At 38.8% G+C, this 20,235-nt stretch overlaps 1 protein-coding gene across 1 annotated transcript in view; it reads left to right on the top strand.

Annotated features, from left to right (window-relative positions):
- The first annotated feature begins 1,292 nt into the window (after positions 1-1,292).
- The window catches only part of LOC306803548 (rho GTPase-activating protein 11A-like), a 40,661-nt gene continuing 21,718 nt past the window's right edge, over positions 1,293-20,235 (top strand). The window contains exons 1-14 of the mRNA XM_079309096.1: positions 1,293-1,483; positions 3,775-3,845; positions 4,168-4,264; positions 4,802-5,052; positions 5,519-5,679; positions 5,787-5,933; positions 6,979-7,053; positions 7,714-7,881; positions 9,087-9,222; positions 9,537-9,645; positions 10,426-10,573; positions 10,974-12,548; positions 15,732-15,834; positions 16,844-17,076. Of these exons, the coding sequence (XP_079165222.1) occupies positions 1,358-1,483; positions 3,775-3,845; positions 4,168-4,264; positions 4,802-5,052; positions 5,519-5,679; positions 5,787-5,933; positions 6,979-7,053; positions 7,714-7,881; positions 9,087-9,222; positions 9,537-9,645; positions 10,426-10,573; positions 10,974-12,548; positions 15,732-15,834; positions 16,844-17,076 (3,400 nt within the window). The 5' untranslated portion in view covers positions 1,293-1,357. The remainder of the gene's footprint in view (positions 1,484-3,774; positions 3,846-4,167; positions 4,265-4,801; positions 5,053-5,518; positions 5,680-5,786; positions 5,934-6,978; positions 7,054-7,713; positions 7,882-9,086; positions 9,223-9,536; positions 9,646-10,425; positions 10,574-10,973; positions 12,549-15,731; positions 15,835-16,843; positions 17,077-20,235) is intronic.

Raw genomic sequence — 20,235 nt, 5'->3', positions numbered from 1 at the left:
TTTCTTCTATGTAATTTATTAGTGGTTTTTTTTTCGTTTATACTTTTCTGACTTTTGGGAAAATTCTCTTTTTATTCTCTTTTATGTCCCTAAGTGCTCAGAGCACTGTTACAAGCTTGTGGTCATTCTGTGTCTAAGCTTTGCAGTAATCTTAATGTTTCTCCCCGTAAATTAAGACTTGCTTTAGGACTAATAACAGAACACTAACAAAAGAAGAAATGGAAAGCTTATTTTTGGTACAGCGCTTTTTTTCTGACTATACAGAATGACTACATTTGGTTAACAGGAGTGTTGTTGGCATTTGAAGAGTTACTTCGGAACAGGAAAAAAACCGAAAAACCAAAGAACCACCCCCTCCCAAAAAAACAACAACAACAAAAACAAAACAAAACAAAACAAAACAAAACAAAACAAAACAAAACAAAACAAAACAAAACAAAAAAAAACAGCAAGGGAAAAGGAAGCAGTGCTTCCTATAATGACAGTAAAAGCCCAAAATGCCTCTGGTGCAGGAGGTGTCTGAGCTCACTGTACGGAACGGGCAAGGGAACCGAAATTTAGAGTACAAGCCAAACGCGGAGCTAATGGTTCAAATGCCACTTAGATTGCCGAGTGTGGCTTTGTCAGCAGCAAAGGATGGAAATAATGGATCAGCTGGGGCACAGAGCCCAGGAAACGCAGGGGAAAGCAGCGCCAATGATGGAAACAGAGGGAAAAACCTCGACACTTTTTCTGCCCCATCCCCGGCGTTCCCGGGCCATCAGGTTCGGTGGAGAGTTCAGTTTAGCCACAAAACCGCGGTGGGCGGCTGTTTTGATTTGAAACTTATTTTCGGAGAAAGAGGCATTTGTTTCTAAGTGACTACTAGCTGAACCATCCCCAAACTCGGCACCTCTGGCCCGACACTTGTGGGGGCGAGGGGCGGGCAAGTGCTGGGGATGAGGGCATATGGGATGGAAGGATTGAGGGCATATGGGATGGAAGGATTGAGGGCATATGGGATGGAAGGATGAGGGAGATGTACGGATGGAGGGATGAAGGGGGAATGGAGCGATGAAGGGGATGCAGGGATGGAGAGACGCCGCCGCTCCCACTGTCCCACCCTCCCGGCCCTTGGGCAGCCACCGCGATCGCCCGCGGGGCCTTGGCGGGGTAGGCCCATAGGCGGCGCGCGGCGGCAGGCGCGGCGGGCAGCCCCGCGTGGCCGTTGGGCGGCGGGGGCCTGATTTCGAACGGCGAACGGGCCAATGAGAGGCGCGGGCGGGGCCGCGCGCTGGTTTGAGCCGGGCGGGGAGCGATGGCGCCCAGCGGGCTCTGAGGGGCGGCGGGGCCGGGCACTGAGGGTGGGGGGATAGGGATGGCGGAGCAGAGACGGCGGCTGGTGCGGCTGGCGGTGCTGGAGGAGCTCCGGGCTTCGTACGGGATCAAGGTGAAGAGCGGGATCTGTCTGGCGGCGGCCAAGGCGCCGGGAGCAGCGGCGGAGGTGAGCGGGGCGGGGGAGCCCGGAGCGCTCCGCTTGCCGGGCCCGGCAGAGCCGAGGGGGCTCGCACGGCTCCAGGGCTGCTCCTGTGGCCGGGAGCGCTGGTTCCGGCAGCAGTGCCGTTCCCGTAACTCAGCCCCTAACAGGGCATCGCTTCCTGTAACGGGGAATGGAGCTTTGTTCCCCTTTCCTTCAGCGTGCGGGCGCGCCAGGGGCCGTGCTGCATCCGTGTTGTGATTCAGGCAGGTAATGGCTCGGTGGCGCTGGAAGCCCCCGGCGGTTTGGGACTCGCTTGTTGCCGGGCAGACCAGATGGCGAAGGAGATGTGTTCCTCTTTTTTCCGAGGGCTTGCTGGCCCCTGAAACACGCACGCTCGCCTCTGATCCGTGCAAGAGCTTTTTATGCTTCACTGTGATTGGTGTCACTCGCCGCGGAATTCATACCTTAATTGTATTTTTTCTTGGAATATAGCTGCGGTGTTGTTTCTAAAAGCTGTACTTGATTTCCTAGATTTTTGGGTTTTTTGAAGGGCTTTATTTGCATGGTTTCTTAATATAAAGCATGACTAACTATTTTGGCACAGACAGCTCTTGCTTTGATTTGCCAGTGGTCCAGGAATGAAATCTCCCGTTACCTTCCTGTTTTGAAGTTGATGAAGGAAAAAAGTGTTTTCTGTCTCAAGACTCTTAATTAAAACTGAAGTATTGCAGTGGCTGCCAGCACTGAGGTCCATTTCAGAGCACTCATTTTCTGGTATAATCTTTAATTTCGAAAGTGTGCACCACGGTCAAGTCCTAAACAAGATCTCTGTGCAGCTGGTATGGCACAGAGCTGAGCATCCTCCGATTGAGCTTTCTGTAGGGCTGAGAAGACATTACACAATGCTGCAATCCTCAATATAAATTAGGGACGTTGGGAAGACATGCTGGAGTTGAGTTATTTGGAAAGGGACAAAGCAAGATTAAAGTTAGAATCAGTTTTCTTCCCCTTGTCAATATCAAACATGTGGTTCTAGACTTTTTCATTTGACGAAAAGATAATAAAAGCTGTGAACAATATATAAAAGATGTCTACATTGCTGTTCTATAGTGCTTAAATTGTATGCAAAGAAGAAAATGTGTACTTAACTACTCAGCAAGGTAGGAAAAGCTACAGAATAACATTTGTTTTGCCAAGGGATGTCTTATTTCTGCTATGAGGGAACTAATATTATTAGCTTTATTATTTATTAATAAGAAATTAAATCACAACTTTTGATACTTCAAACAAAACCTAGTGAAATGAGCATATCATTTAACAATTTTAAATATGGAATTCCAAACCACTGGAATCTTCTAGTTTGTAATCTTATAGATACAGAAAAAACATTCTCTCTTGGAGATAATTTTCTTTTTGTAGTTTTAGTAGCAACCTGGAACACAATGACAGATGTGTTTCTTCTCTTTCCTGACTGTATTATGTTTGTGTTCTGTAGGACAGATTAGATTGGGTCCAATGAGTTACTGATTAACTTGTTTCCTAACATGGAGAGCACGTTGAAATTCAGCTATGAGTGACTAAGAGTTTGCATTGAGCTCTAAGAACAAGTTGGGTGTATCCCAGTCCCCTTCTGGTTGGGAGAGGGACTGGGTTGCATGTTCTGTAAACATGAATATAAAATAAAGTAGAAGTTAGTTGTTGATGCTGTAGGTGAATATCAGTAATAATGACTGATGAGATTTACTTATATTCTAATATGTAACATACTCTAATGTCTTGCTATAAGGCAGTAGAGATCAGTTTTTAAAGAAGAAATGCTAAATATGAGGTTCAGAACAGTTGTCTAGATTGTTCTGTTGAGATTAATCCTTCCCAAAAAAAAAAAAATCATGAGTGTCTGAGAGGAAGAAAAAATTATTTTAAAGAAGTTATTTCAGTTGCCTTGTGTTGATTTTTAAGAAAAATAGGATATAGTCAACTTGAAAAACTAAGGTGAGATTCCAAAGGAATCTGGTTAATATCCTTACTGATTGGTGAGTTCTATAAGAAAACTAGCTTCTTATAAAATAAGAATTGTAAGACATACAGCAGAAAAGCTTTCTGCTGTTTCACAATCATCTAGATTGTGTTACCTGTTTTAGATGTCTGGAGAGTGGTTTTCCACACAATAGCTCTTATCTGTCTTGTCTGAAAGACTTTGTTGTTTTTTTTCTTAACTACCCTTATGTCTGCTTGTGGAATGTGTGCTTCTTTGTAATATGCAGTTGATAATTATATCAACTTTTGAATGACATGATTTGAATTTTGTTTTTCAGGGTAAAATCTTTGGAATATCTTTTCATGCGTTGCCACAATCACTTGTGCCAGAATATGGTTATATTCCAAGGTAAATTACAATGTGTTTTTAGCTTCTGTGCTTACTTTGCTCTCTTTAGGGTATTGAACCCTTGTCAGAAGAAGGAATGAAATTGTTTCAGGCCTGCTAGAGCTTTTGGGGTGTGTAAAAGTGGTTCCAGATGGAAAAGGAGGGATGCAGAAGTTAGATGGAGAATTCAAAGTTCCTATGCAGTTGTATTTCTTTATACGCTTGTCATTGGGGAAAATTATTCTATATATTAAGTTTTACAAAAAATGGTGAAACAGTTTTTGTGGGAAAAAACCCAAGCTTTATTTTGAGCATCAGACCTCTATTACCATTCTTTCCTCAGCTTTCTCGTTGATACATGTGCATATTTGGAAGAACATGTTCATACTGAGGGGCTCTTCAGAAAGTCTGGATCTCTTGTTCGCTTAAAAGCTTTAAAGGTATTCCCTAAAGTAGTTTTTTTTTGTTCTTTTGTTTTTGGTTTTTTGGTTTTTTTTCTTAATAAGCTGTGTTTCACTTGAGCATGTTTTAATTTTTGGGCTTTTTTCAGTCATATTCAACTTTTAATACTGGAAGTATATTGGTAATATTGCCTGCTCTAGAAATGATAATAGATCTAATCCAGAAGCTGACAGGCTTCTCCTTTTTTCTTTTAAATATTTTGCCTTCCACGTGATGAGCATAGTTTGGGTCTGAACAAATTTACTAGCTATTGTGCACACTGGATGCTATGAGGATATTTGTTTAACAGTGTTCTCCTGGTGGAGGGAAGATGATAAACCTCTTAATTACCACACATGGACTATGTTGCCTGTGTCTCATGGTTGACAATGTAGTTGGGTTAAACATGGCAAGGCTGAAATTAACAGTGGGGAAGATATGACTCTGTTGTGACGTGGGCTAGAGCATTACTGACTGAATGTTGAAATCTGACAATGTGGACGACTTTAAATTGTGTTTCTTATAAAAAATTTCAGAGTAAACTGGATCAAGGTGAAAACTGCCTCTCAGCTGCACTGCCATGTGATGTTGCAGGGCTTCTCAAACAGTTCTTTAGAGAGCTGCCAGAACCCATCCTCCCACCACACCTACAGGAAGGCCTATTCAAAGCTCAGCATCTTGGAAATGAGAAGAAAACTGCAACTGTGTTGCTGTCCTGTTTGATGACTGACAGAACAATTGCAGCTTTAAGATATTTTTTCAACTTTCTGAGAACCGTGTCCTTGAGGTCAGTGTAAAGGGTGTGCTTGTAAACAGCTCTGAATTCCCTTAACCACTTCTCTGTTGAGGCAAGTGCTGTAACTTTGTGAGTGGTTTGCCATTTTACACTTTCATAGCTGCAGATATTCTCAAAATTCAGTCATCGTTTATTTCATGCATCCAAGGTTTTCTTTATTAAAACTTAATTAACTGGAGACTTGACTTTGTTCAAGCTTTGTTCAGCAGAATTACCATGATTTGATACCTTGTATTCCCTAATGCTGAGGGGGATCTCTAACTTCTTGGTTTCAGTAACAGTAGTTGTACAATTATCTGGCCTGGAGTGCATACATCTATACATTAATCTTGTTATGTAAGCACTCCAGCGAATGAGTCACTTTTTATGTTTTTAACTGCATTTGTCTTATTTGGTCTTTTCTTTCTCCATGCTTGTATTCTGATAATTTAAATTAAAAAAGCCTTTTCTTGTTAAGATCTAATGAAAACAGAATGGATAGCAGTAATCTGGCAGTGATTTTTGCTCCCAACCTCTTGCACTCGAATGAAAATGAAAAGATGTCTGCTAGTACAGAAAAAAAAATTCGCTTGCAAGCTGCTGTTGTGGAAACACTTATCGACCATGCGGCAGAAATCGGTAAGATGAGAAATGCTTACCAACGTGTCTCCATGCACCAACCTGTGTGCAGCTTTTCTTTTCAATTTTTAAGAATAATTAAAAAAAATACTTCTTGACTATTCCAGGACAAGTGCCAGAATTTATCTTGGAAAAGATTCCTTCAATGTTAGGTGTTGATGTCTTTCAATCTACTCCCTCACTGTGGGGCCACGAAGACAGTGAAAATGAATCTCCCAGTGAATGTAAGAGGAGGAGGCACCGAAGTGTTGGGGGTAAGTGTGTTTTGTGAAACTTTCAAAACCAAAAGCAGAACTGAGACTTCAGGTAATCTGATCCTAAGCACTTGCTTCTTCCACAAGCAGAACAGATGTCTTCAAAACTGGTTGGGTTTGACTTGCAAAATCTGTATAAGATTCAGTAATAACACTATTGTACATTTACTCAGAGTTTTCGTGTCTGTCTACTAAAGAAGCTATTGTGGATTTGTGTAGCCAGATTATTATTCTCGCTTTTTGTTGAGTCAACTCCAGATCTTGTTTCAAAAGGCTAAAGAATTTGTTTGTTTGTTGTTGTTGTTGCTAATTTTGAAATGGTGCTTTAGTATATACTTTGAAAAGTCAGGTCATGAGAAAGCAGGGATGCAAATAGCAAGTGGGTTTTGAGTTAGAGTAGCTAATTTGTTTTGAATTATAAATCTGAATTGGATATTATTGGGTACTGTGTGCTCTGGTGTTATGGATCTGGTATTTTTGGTGAGGTTTTTTCAGTTTTTCAGGGCTGAGTTGGGTTGTTTTGCCAGATATGGACAAACAAATGGTGCATTCTCAGTTCTGCACTCTCTTGGAGGAAATACTGTGGAACATGTATGCTTGACTTCATTCAAATCCACTGCAAAGGGATCTTTTATGTATTGCTATAAAAACATAGGTATTTATTTAGCTCATATACCTGGAGTATTAAACCTGACAGTAATTGAAATTAAGGCTATATGATTGTATGTTTAGCCATGATGTTGTTTTTTATGTATTGTACTTCTCTGCTCTGTTTGTTTGTTGGGTTTTTCGTTTGGTTTTTAAAAATAATTTTTATTTTAAGGAAAATGGATTTTTCGGCTGTTGTGTAAGCAATAAAAACTATATTGGTGGGAAGATCTAGGTTATGATATTCTGTACATAAAACAGCCATTAAAACTGATGTGCTTTTTTTCTAATTCCCCCCCCCCCCAAAAAAAAAAATATTGAGTTAAACTTGAGTTGAAAGCAGAGCAAGACAAGCTTCCCATTTAAATTTGATTGCTTGGTGTGTCTTGCATTTCAGATATTGTTAGTGGAGCATTGAATAAATTTAAATCTAACAGAACACCCTCCACTACTCCTCAACAAGACAGAAGCGGTAGGTATTGGTGTATTTGTACTGAGTAAAGCCCATGCAGTATCTTCTGAATTTGTTAACTATATTCAACCTTTTTTCTTTTTTACCTAAAGAATTAGAACTTAATTTAATAACTTTTCTTCAACTTAAATTGTTTAAAATGGAATATAGATACATATTTGAGGATACTGCATTTACTGTAATTCTTGGAGCAGCTACAATCACTGCAGTAGAGGGCTGTTGTATGATTTAGCTCTGTGGGGATTACCCAACCAAACTTGTGCTTTTTAGCTAATGAACCACTAAGGCTTCAGTGCAGTAGTGCAGCATTTTACCATCTCTGCAATGAATCTGCGAGGACTAAAATTCTTTCATGCTTTAATACTGTCTCTAAAACTTATGGAAGATAACTGTACATTTATTTCCTCCTAATACCTATATTGTTTTATTGATGTGATGGTTTGGATTTTCCATTCTGGTACTCTAAACTTGCAAAAAGCCCAACAAAATAAAAAATTACACCCTAAGCTATACTGATTGCTTTGCCTGTTCAAAATGCATGCACTTTGGCTAAGCTTTTGCAATAAGGTTTTTTTCAGAGTTAAAAACCCAAAACAACTGTTTACTTTAAACTCTCCAACTTTTAAGCTAGTACTGCAAATTTGATTTTCTTAATTTCAGTCCTTTCATCAGTGACTCCGGTGGTTCTTACTCCAAGTACCAAGCGGAAACTTCCAACTGATTGCTCTCAGGGCTTGTCCAGCAAGAAGAGACGATCTTTTAAGCATAATTTTGCCTTTGAGTTTTTACCAAGCAGCATATTTAACAGCAGCTCAACACCAGCATCAGGTACAGTGCCATCACTTTTTCCTTGAAGTGGCTGTTGGTGGCTTTTAAGAGTGGAGCTGTTTGTTCTTGTTAGGCAGTCATTGGTGCTCGTTGCTGAAGTGTTCCTTGCACTACTTCCCCACCTTGGTAAATTGTGTACGTGTTCATTGGTGACTCATGTTACATGGACTGAACAAAAGCCAAATTCTCTTTCTGGTTTTTTGTTCTACTGATCTTTCATACTTGCAATCCTGATGTCCTTTTACCTTTTTTACTCCCTATCTATCACTCAGGTTATACTCCTGTTTCTTTCATAATGCACAAATCCACGAAGACTGCCTATGCTTCCAGCCTTTTGAAAGTTGTAACCTTGTCTCCTAAATGCTTAAATATCTGATCTTAGCTCTATGTGAAAAATGTAATTGTTGCTTTTATAAAGATTCTTTCATTTGTCCTGTCACATCTTGTTTTTCTTCTAGATGCTACATCTCAAAACTCTAGAGAAAATTTTACTTTCATTTGACAATACTTTAGTACCCCTTTATTCTACTGGAGTGCTTCCAGCCATCAGGCTATTATGAAAACCCTGTTTTATTTTTATTTTGGTTCTTTCAGTTGGTGCTGCCAACTGAATTTAGAGTGAAAGAATATTTCTAGATTGGCTGTTTTGCTTGATTTCCCTCTCCCCTCAAATGAGTGTTATAAAACTTCACGCTTTTCTTATTAAATCATTTCATGTTCTCCGTGAAATTCTTGTTTCTATGGATAAGCAAACTAAAGCAATGACATTTTATAAAGATAGCAGTGATGCGTTTCATAAAATGTCCTGTAGTAAAAGAAGTAATTCTTCTTCGTTGTTGCTTTAGCTGTTCTGGCTAGGTATGTAAAAAAAACACACTGCAAATAATAATGAGACTATGTCTAATTTTTCTTCTTGAGCTCTTAAATTTGAGGAACTGATCTGATGATGATAATGTGGAAACTTATTTGAGATAATGATATCAGTGGCATGTAATTAATTGCATTTCAGCCACTTTTGTGGATGCTACAAGCAACAGCTTTAATTTTAAAGTGGAAGTCAAAGTAATTCCAAGCCAGCACTCTACCAAATAAGCAAAAAATTTGTGCCTTTTACAAACCTGCTTTTTATTGTGTTGACTCGTAAGCCTTTATCTGAAAAAATGTGACTATTTTAAGTTCATATAAATATAATTTTACCCCTGTAGTTCAGTTTGAAGCAAGTCCTTGTCTGTGTCTTGAGTCATCACAAACCTCACTATCTCCTCCAACCATGGGTGAAAATCATGTGTCCAGTACAGGAAATAGAAGAAGCAAAAGACTTGCAAGCAAAAAACTATACAGGTAATTAATTCTCAGAACCTAAAGATTAATTGGAAAGATGTGTCCTTAAATAATGACCTCAATCTGTCTCCAAAATTATTGGTTTTGATAAATTGTTATAGTAATCTTAAAACCACCAGGTCTTCTAATGTTGCAAAATTGAGCTCAAAACAAAATACAAAATAAGATCTGGTAAAGTACTTTTCTCTGCCTATTAAAAAAAGATGGGCAAGAGGGCAATAAAAGAAGTACAACTGGAGGAAGTAGTTGTAAATAAATGCCAGTATGTTTACATTGCCCTCCTAAAGAGTTTGTCCCTTCCATTGTTCTGCCAGAGTTGAATCAGGAAAGACGGGTTGTTTCTCTCCAAAGATAAGCCGAAAAGAAATGGTTCGTAGGTCTTTACGCTTGAAATTTGGTTTGGGGAAAAGCAACAGAGAAGTGGTAAGTACCTAGTCCTTTGGTTAAACTGCAGATTTTAATCTGAAGTTTGGGGCACTGCTTTTTAGGAGCAGGAAGGATGTATTTTGTAATGGGGGGATCCCAGTGTTAATTGAACCTGCTTGCTGTCAAGTACAAGAAACTTGAGGTTTATTTGCATAGCAGGAACTGATCAGCTTGTACTGTGTTTGGCTGGCATGGGACAAGATGCTGATGGAGGGAACAGCTGATCTGAATTGACCAAGGGGTAATTCCATGCCATGTAATGTTAAGCTCACCAGTAAAACTGGGATGGGGATAATTTATGGAAAGTAGCCACTGCTCAGAGGCTTGCTGGGAATTGGCCTGATTTTTGTAAGTGGTGGCCTTCACATCATGTGTGGGCTTGGGCTTTTTTGTCTGTGGGGTGTGTGTGTCCGTTTTCCTTTTCATCTTTCCAATTCTCTCCCTCATCCTGCTGGGGAATGGAGAAAGCGAGCATGTGGCTGCATGAGAGCTTGCCTGCTTGTTGGGATCAACCCACCATGCTTGTGATCAGTGGGTCTCAGTTCCTGAGTGGAGTGTCTGCCTGTGCACAGAGTCACTCTGACACTGATCAAGTCTACCTGACTGCAGGGGACTGTTCCCTACCTAGGTCTGCAGAGAATCAGGGCAAGAGGAAGTATGGCCAAGAAAAGGCTGCTGTGGCTGATTTTGCATAGTGGTTTCCTGACGCTTCTTCTGTAAATGTGATTCCAAATAACAAGTTTATATAAAGCATTTGCCACTTTTTATTTGTTCAAGAATACTGTATCAGGATGTGCAGCTGGCAGTAGATCAGAAAATATTGGAAGGCGTCTTGCAAGTCAGCAAGGTTTGGAAAGCAGAACTGAATGTGCAAAAAGAGATGTACTCTTCAGCCCATACATCAATGAAAAATTCCCTAAAAAAGGTAATTGCCTAACCAAATGTATTACATGGGGAAAATTTTTCTTTTAGTTTGCAAAAGCAACTTTATGGACAAAAGTATGAAAGTAATTGGATTAAAAGGATGCTTATAGCTAAGTCAAAAGTCACTTGCATGTTAATGGCTTATTGGAAGAAAGAATTGGTTTAGAACAAGTGTTCTAAAACACTTGTGTTTCTAGTGTAATTAAGTAGCTCTCTTAGTTAAATGAGAGGAAATGCACAATTTCACTTATTGTAACTTTTTTTACATTTCTGAAATTTAAGGTTATAATCACATCTTTAAATTCAGTGCTACTTTGATTATTATTTTTTAGTTATAATTTTGTCTATAGTTATTAAAATCACAATAAATTATTCTTAAACACTGCAATATTTATTTTAAGGTACAACGAATGTAAGCAAGTCAGAAGAAAACTTACAAACTCCAAAATGTCACAATAAGATTGTTCACAGAATGTCATGGACTAGTCCTGCTGTTACAGATTCTCAGGTGATCAGCAAGAATGAGCAAATTCTGCCTGGACACTCTGAAATGGGAGTCAGCTCTTCAGAACCTGTTTTGACATTTGGAAAGCCACCAGTTATTCCAGATGAATTCAAATCTGCAACTGTAAGCAAGCAAGGCAGCAATCTGGAAATTGGGCTTTGTGAAGATGAAAATAATTCAACTACAGAAACCTTACTGAAAGTTAAGCAAGCCTTCTCTGCATCTGGGAGTATTCTTCACAATTTGATAGGTGATAAAAAGTCATCCCTCTCAGTTGCAGCAAGTGAAGTATTAAATGAAACTCTGTTTCCCTCAGGGCTCAGTTCAGCAAAAGAAGTGTTAGTGGAAGAATTTTCTGAAAATCCAGCAAATGTAAAATCCAGAGAGCTGTTGCACCAATTGAATCAATCTTCTGCTGCTGATAAACAGCAATCAAAAAAAGAGGAAATTGACATTTTGGAGAAAAGAAACTTCAAAACTTCTATTGAGATTGAGCTTCAGGTCCCAAAACCAGATACAAAAAAACTAAAAGAACTTCCTATGCCTCAAGTACTAGCCAAGGAAGATAAGTTTACTGTTGAGGATAGTTCAACAAAAGATGACTTGCACAAATCAGATTTCTCTGGAAGAAAAGAGGAAATAGAACTAATACACTCACACACAGCTGAGGACTGTATGGTAAAGTGCTCTAATTTGGAAGAGGGTACTGCTAAACCTTCATTGGCAGGACAGCTGCCTATTTCACAGTTGCCTAAATCACAAAATGAAGTGGGCAACCAATACTTGAAAGCTGAAAATTTGGATGGAGTTTCAACTAAAACATTGACTGTTTCTGACCATGGGAAGGTTTCTGACCACATACAGTGGTTCAACCAGCTTTCATTAAATGATCCTAATTCTACAAGCAAAACTAAACCACCTCTGAAGTTTCAACGTACTCCAGTTAGACAATCTGTAAGAAGAATCAATTCCCTTTTGGAGGCTAGCAGACAATCTGTAAGCTCTCAGATGGTTAGGTCAAGTGGTGTTGGTTCACCACTTGTTAAATCTTTGAGCTATGATTCTGCCCTATTCCCCTGCACAGAAAATCCTTCCAAGAATTCCATGTTTTTGCCACACAGGAGTGAAAGCACATGTGACCGAGTTTCTGTAGCTCATAAGCAGCTAAACTTAACATCCAAATCATGTTACAGGCCATTAAATCCATCAGACAAGCCTGATGTTTCTGTCAGAACTGTTGGAATCCATGAACAAAAAGCAACTGTTCATCCACCAAAGTCGGTTCTAGAAGATCTAACCAATCATGAAATGGTTAAATCCAGTTTGGAAGTTAATGCAAATATAAATATTCCAGGTGAAAAATCTGCGATCACAAGAAGTGCTTCAGGAAAAGAAAGAGTTCGTTATAGAGGCTCTCCAAAGAATCCAATATCTGAAGTAAAACTGCTGCCAGCTGCAAAGCCAGTAGACTTATAAGATCAAATGTGTGGCTTAATGAGTTCTTTGTAACTTGGTTAACCTCTGGAAAAATCTAAATTTGTATGATTTTTTTTAGCTCTTTTTATTTGTAATTTTTTTATTTGTTTTAAGTGAATGAGTTGTGAAGATGTACAAATAGTAATTTGTTTCACATTGAGATTTTCTTCATTTACTGAAACTTCTGTAAATGTTAGTCAGTTCAAGTAAATTAATTTGATTTATAAAACAAAAATAATCTGTTAATCTGTAAATAATCTAACACAAATGTTTGTGTAAGATCTTAAGTTTTGATTATCTTGGCTTCTAAAAATATGCTGCAACTCCCAAAACTGTTCTTGCAGTATTTAGACTAAGTATCAAGTTCAAAAACAATTTCTCAAGTATTTAAAACTAATTTAACAGACATGAAAGGAAGTGTTTTGATGCTTTGTGTTAGTAGTTAAATTTATTTACATTTTAGTTTTAAGTGTATTGTAGCACCCTGATACTACTAAGTTGGACCTCATATGAGCTCTATTTCTTTTGAGACTTTTTTTTTTATTTTTGTTGGAGTAAATTGGGAATGCATTGTGCTTGTTAAGTAGGTAAATGTCAAAATATAATCCATGTGTGCAGACACACTGGAGAATTATTAGAACACATGAAAAACAAATGTGCAGTTTATTCAAGAATTGAAAAGTCTTAAAACTTCATCCAGTGTTGTGTTCTGCAGTAGGTACCGAGTATTTTCAGTTATGAGTAATAAATTTTTTTATCTTAACATGAGAGGGGAGCTTTAATTTATTTTTAGAGCTGTAGAATTATGTTAACTAAGTGGTGCAGAAGCTGGGTTTAGATGCTGTAAGTGTTGCAAGAGACGAATGTAAGAAGCCATAGCGTGTTAAAGGTTGATTTGCACAAGCAAATGTTTACATCTTTTGGAATGAAAACTGTTTGTCTGTCATCAGTTGTGAAATTATTTAAAAGTAAACACTTGAAACCGTTCATTAGCTTTTTATATGTGTGAATTGCTTATTGGCAAAATGTTAGAGCTGAAGCACTGGATACGTTTGGTTTTAATAAAACCATTGTTTTTTCCCCTTTTCCGAGTTTGTTCTTCTATAATGACTTGGAAAGTTAGATTATGCTGTTATACTGTAGACACCAAAATTAGTAAGTCTGAAAATACTGAAGCCAGAAGTAAATCTGTCCTGGCTGTGCTTTCTGTTCATCTTAGCTATATGTTGGTAATTCTCACAACTGGCAAAAGGCATGATGCTGCATAGTTTATCAGCAGTAGTCTTCTGAACTTCTTAAAAGGGTATGTTAATCAAAAGAACAGGTCTTTTCTGTTCCCTGTCTCCTTCCCCATGTATCCACCAACTTGCAAGTTGAATTGGTTCAGCTCCTTGGTTTGTGGAAGTGTCCTGCCTCACTCTTGCTGCATTAGTGTAAAGTCTAATACCAGGGAGCCAGCCATGAGATCTTTAGCTTGCTTGGTGTGGTGGTTAAGAATGGGAAGCTTTGGTTTAATGAAGTAAAGGAATATGTCAGTTCACCACCATCTAAAGAGGAAACTGCTTCTCTTGGCAGCATGCTCCTACCTCTGCCTTTAGCTGGTGCCTGCAGATCCCTCAATAGGCTGAGCAGGTTAGAGCACTGTCCTTTGCATCATGTCATTGAGGTAAGGGAGGATCAGTAAAACAACTTGCAGCTGTGAAAAACACGGTTTACTGGTTTGGGAGAATTAAAAGGTTTAATAAAAAGACAATAGGAGACATACATAAAGCAAAGGGTTAAAACGGCCGGGTGCTTGGCATGCTGCCAAGAGCATACTGCTGCTTTGGGAACACCCCTTTAAATGCGTTTTACAAGTTATCTATTTGTTACATATTTATAGACCTTTATGCACAGTTACCTGTTTAGCATGGCCACTCTTCGGGCTCACCTTTTTAGAGCATGCGTTCCTCGGCTTGTGGTTTTATTCTTTTTCTTAACCTTTTTATGTTGGGTGGTGGTCCAGTCAGTGAGTGTTGATAATTGTCCTGTCAGCTGCAGGGGTCCCCATCACATGTTCACGGGCTGTTATTTTTGACTAAGCGGGTAGTTTAGGCATACTATTTCTAAAAAACTTATGTCTACCTTTTGCTATTAACTAAGACTATATCCATATAGAAATGCCATTTTAACATTATACATATAGCATTTATCCCAATACTTGCACAGAGCCAACCACATATTATGCATATATAACACAGCTGCCATGGCTGATGCAAGGAGGTAGGAGCTGGAAATAGGACAGAAGTTATTGTCAAGAAGAAAATGAGGTGTGACTCCTTTAATAGTGAGGTGTCACACTGATTTTTGTTCAGAAAACTCAGACTTGAGATTGTCAAAGCTGTATTAGCATTCAAAATATTTGGTACATATTGACCATGTATTGTTAATACATTATGTGGAGCTTAAGCTGCTTTTGATCATCCATGCAAGCTAGTCTTGAAACACCTAAATTTAGCATCTTAGAGGGCATTTGATAGGGCCCTGACAATAAAACCTGTAATTAAAGTTTAGGTTCTGTTTTCAGAGGTTTTGCACAACAGTTTGGACATACATCCCTTTATATCAATTTGATTGTTTTTCACAAAGAAATGCTAGATGCCAAGTGGAATGCCAGTAAGTTGCTACTGCTTAATCCTGCAAGTTACAGTTTGGATCATGTACCAGGGGCCAGCAGAAAGAGTAATCTTCAGGTGCAAGTGTAGTTCGTGTGACTGTTGTGGTTTATAGGGTATAATCTCAGACTTTTTCTGTAAATAGCTATGCTAAACTGGGATGTGATGCATTCCCGTCAGTAGCAGAGAGGGTGTGATTCATATAAAAACCTTTAGAAGCTCTTGAGAGTTCTGTGTTAGATGACATAGTCATTTAACAAGATACTTCTGTATCTTCTGTAACCTCCGCTCTGGGTGCTTTGCTTAATCTGGAGCCCTTTACCTGCAAATCCTTGGAGATGGTTGCCGTGTTTCTACCCTGTAAACCTGCAGTGAGGCAACACTCTCATCCTGCAAATAAACCCTTGATCATGTAATTCTAGAGACAGAAATCACAGCAGGAAGATGGCTGCTCTCCCAGGAATATGTAGTATCTTATTTCTGTCTCCGTTAATGCATCAAACCGCTTCAGTTTTAACACTAAGTTAGGCAGGTTTCGGCGCCCCGAGCCCTGTGTGTCCGAGGGGCGGCGGCGCACGGAGGCTGCGCGGCCGCGGAGCCGCCCCCGAGCCGCGCCGGCAGCGGGAGGTGAGCGAGGGGCCGCGCCGGGGCTCAGCTGGGAAAAGCTGATTTTTTCCACCCCAAAGGAGGCTGCAGAGGCCGCTGGAGCGGGAGGGCTGCGGGGGGAGCGCGGTGCGGTGGGTGGGAATATCCCCAGCGTTGGGGATTTCAGCCATTTCTGCCTCCCCGCCGTTTCCAGGTGCCTTGCGCCGGAGGCTGGAGCATCTTTGGGCGTCTGGCGAGAGGAAATCGGGCGGCTGTGCGTGTGCTAAGGAACACGGGGGGATCGCGAGGGGGTTTGTTTCTCCAGGGGACTGGAAGCGATGCATTCTAATTAGTCTCTGATGCGAGGGGGAAAGGAGATTTAGAAATTAGCATCCTGATTCAGATTCAGCCTGTCAGAGGACAGTAAGTGGCACTCGCTTGTTGTGGTTTTGTTATTGTTGTTGTTGGCTTTGGCGGGTTTTTTCCCGATTAAACTGCACTGTGCAGCCATTTAGTGCAAGGGATTCAAGGAAACAAATGAAACCTATTTGCTTCAGGTGGGAAAGACGGTGCATATGAAATCGGAAGCTTTTTGTATTAAGGTGCAAACAAAATATATCCAGGTTGTTCAGCATTCTCTTATTACTGATTTTTCGGGCAATGGAAGAATGGAGCCTGGAAAACGCAGTTCCTGGATGGAGAGCTTTTGATTTTTAGACCAGAGCTTTGTAAATAGCATAATAAACATGGAGGGGGTGGAGGGGTGGGTGGATGACGTATTCTCTTCAAATGAAAAAGAGGATTCATTTTGTTTGCAGTGATTAATGTTATCAGAAAAAGCAAATCAGCAAATTGATTTCTGCAGTTTGCTGCTCCATATTTCTTATAGAAGAGCATATCCACTCTATTCCCTCCCTGGCTCCCAATTTCCAGCTGGCTAGACTTCCAGCTGCCCCTGGAACCTATGGTAGTAAAGTCCAGTAGTAGGATCAGATGTTATTTCTACCACATGTATAATTTATAACCAAATGTTTTGGGTTTTTTTTGACAGGATAAGAATGGCTGCCACTATGATAACTACCTTGCTTTGCAACATGATATTTCTGCTGGCATTTGGATTGGCTTCAGCTTTTAGCCACAGCCCTAGGACACCTGACAGGGTTACTGAAGCAGATATTCAGAGGCTCCTCCATGGGGTTATGGAGCAACTGGGCATTGCCAGACCCCGGGTAGAATATCCTGCACACCAGGCTACAAATCTTGTTGGCCCACAGAGCATTGAAGGTAGTTAATTTCTGTTTTGAGTTATGATTAATTTGTTAGTATGATTTGGTAATAATTTTTTTAAAAAATAGATACATAAAGAATATTGTGAGTTTAAAGTCATAGATTTGTTCACCATGTTGTCACTTGATTTTTGTTTAAACGTCATCATCCATCTTTCACCTTCCATAATGTAATGTGTTTGGCAGAAGTAGTGGGATTTTTTTAATGTACAGGCTTTGCAGAAAAAGTTATGTTTTCTTGGCATTGTGTGATCTCTAGTGCCTCAAAACAATGGGTTTGCTAAATTATTCCTGAATATTATGTCTAAACATAGTACATATATATTTCACATGTAACAGATATTACCTATAGAGTCCAAATTCCATGGTTTTTTAGAAACATTTTCAAACCAGAAGAGATCAAGGGTTTGTGGTGCCATGTGAGATAAAGGGATAAACCTTACACTGCACCTCTCCCTGTGTCCACAAGCAGCACCTCAGAATCATGTTGCAGGGATGAATGCTCTGGACTCAGTTCATTTTTTTTGGCCAATGCCTCTGATTTCACACTGTGTAAGTTTTCCTTGGAATCTTTTATAGCTGTGTAAATAATTTGAAATATCTGTCTCAGATGTAAGGATATTAGGATAACGTTTCAGTCTGCTGCTATTTTAACTGAACAAACCAGCTCTTCTTTTGGCATGACAGCAGGAGGCTGAAGGTATGAAACTCCAAATATTACTGTTTATGTGTGAACATCAAAACAGGGCAGAATCTTTCAACCTTCCTCTCAGAATTAAATCAATCTGACACAGTGCAGTAAGACTCCACAGTTCTTAATTCTATATTCTCTATTTTATCCTCATTCTGATTTACTGTCCTAGAAAACAGATACAATTGCTTTAATGGAGGCTGAGGAGAGGATTAAAGCTGAAAAGGCCTTTCTACCAGATAACTGCAGACCTAAGTTTACATATTTGCCAAAAAAACTTTGATGAACGCATCTTTCTGCAAACTTAAATCACAGATAATTAAGTTCAAAGAGCATAATTTGGGCTGTACCCTTTTCTCCTTTATGAATGTTCATACATAAAAAAATTGGGAGGGATGGTAGAAGTGAGTAATTTTGCACTCCATTTTCCTCTTTTCTCTAGGCATTTATTTAAATAGAGAAACCTTAGAAAATATAAGCACGTCTGAATTTCTGGCAGGTTAATGTTGTCTTACATCATTGAACACAATATTTTCTCATACTGCTTTTTTAAAAAAGTATATATAACTCAGTGAATTTTCATCATTGTTCTATTTTTAAATACGAATTGTGAATTATAGGATAGCTAAGCCATGGAAACTTGTATTTCATCATGAAAAAATAAGTCTGTATGTTTTTAAATAACATCAGTACAAGGTTTCACATTTTAAAGAATTCATCTATGGACTTTCCATAACATATTCACACTGTTGTCACTGACTAATAATTCCATGTGCAAGTGCTTAAAAAATTCTGCATGATAATAGAAAGGAAAACTAAGGTGGAAGGAAAGAAAGAGGTTTTAGAATTATTAGAATGTGTCACAGCAAAGCAGGGTTTTCATCTTAAATGCCATCATGGCAAAGTGGTAATTCACCAGCTATTCTTCTGAACTACTCTTCTGTCTTTATTGGAGTTTTTTTTTGCATGAAAATAATGGACAGTGAAGTTTGGTATGAAATGCTTATTATTTATCAGAAATTCTGACCATCACAAGTGTTGACTTCCAACCACTTTTCAGACTTCAGGTTTCAGTAACAAAGTAAAAATTTTAAAACCAGGTTAATTTCATGCCTACATTCTCATCATTAAGTCCCTGACTGCTCTGGGGTGCATTTGTTTTTCATTTTGACTGGATACTGCATGTCAGCATAAAAGCAACCCTCTATCAATAAGACTTTAATGAATTTAATATATTCCTACAGAAAATTGTGTTGCTCAACAACAGTTTTTTGTCAGAAATAGCCCCAGCAGCACAGACCTGCAGCAGTGGTGATAGCTGTCATTGCTATCAGCTTCAGCTGAGCCACAGTCCAGAGGTACCACTGACTTTCAAAAGAAATCTTTTCAAGATTTCACCCATTGTATGTGTACACTTGCAGGCCACATACTTGCAGGAAAAATTAATTTTCGCAGCTTTAGAATTTGGAAAAAAGTTTAAGCTGTCATAATGTAAACAAGTAAAATGTAACAATGTAAAAAAAAAATTACAGCTTGTTGATTGTAAGAAATTTCTGCCTTTTCTTGTGTTGAAATCCATAAAGACATATATGTTTGTGTTTTTTTGATTTTTTTTTTTTTTTTAAATCTTCTCCTTAACTTTGAATTTTTCATTTTGCTGTTACTTCAGGTCAGGCTGCTAAAATAGGAGTAGTGTCTAGAAAATGCCCTGATTCTAAAAAAGTAATAAACTTGTATTAACTAGTCTAATTTCTCTAATAATATTCACTCTCTTTGTCAATTCATCTTATCAGAAAGCTATGTTGGAGTCACTTAGCAGCATCTATAAAAAGACTGACAAACATAGAAGAGCAAAATAGAAATTTTTAAAGATTAGCTGTGTTTCTGTGTTCCTGTTCAGCTTATCACTAAAATACTATGCAAGCCTTACTGGGCCATATTCAAGCTTTCTACAAATAAGGAGGCTGCATCTATGTTAAAAGAGAACAAAAGAATAAAATAAAAAAATGCATTCAACATTTCAAAAAACATAAAGTTAATTTTTCTGTCTGGCAGGGCATTTATGAAATAAGAGACCACACTGTTTTTTCCTTTCATTGCATGCTTGCAATTTTGTGCCAATATTTAAGGGCTCTTTTTTGTTTCTAATTGTTTGTTTTTCAGTTGTTTTCCTGTTTTTGAGGAGTGGAAGGCAATAAGTGTGTAATGTAAATTTCAGGCCTATTACACTCTGCACAGGACAACAGTAAAAATCTCATTTAAACACAGGGGGGCACCAGTAGCTCATCTTGAGCAGTTTATAGCATTTAACTTCATGACTGGAAATGTGAAGTCCCATTTTCCTTTTGCAAGTATTGCCTACCATAAATTCAGTACAACAGAAAGCTTCTTGTGTGGTTTGTTTGTTTGTGTTTGATTTAGTTGTTTTCATTTCTTAAAAACCCTTTAAACAAAGTGATTGTTGCT

Source organism: Erithacus rubecula, assembly GCF_903797595.1.
Source record: "Erithacus rubecula genome assembly, chromosome: 6".
Classification (NCBI taxonomy): domain Eukaryota; kingdom Metazoa; phylum Chordata; class Aves; order Passeriformes; family Muscicapidae; genus Erithacus; species Erithacus rubecula.
This window is presented reverse-complemented; position numbering and strand designations above follow the sequence as displayed.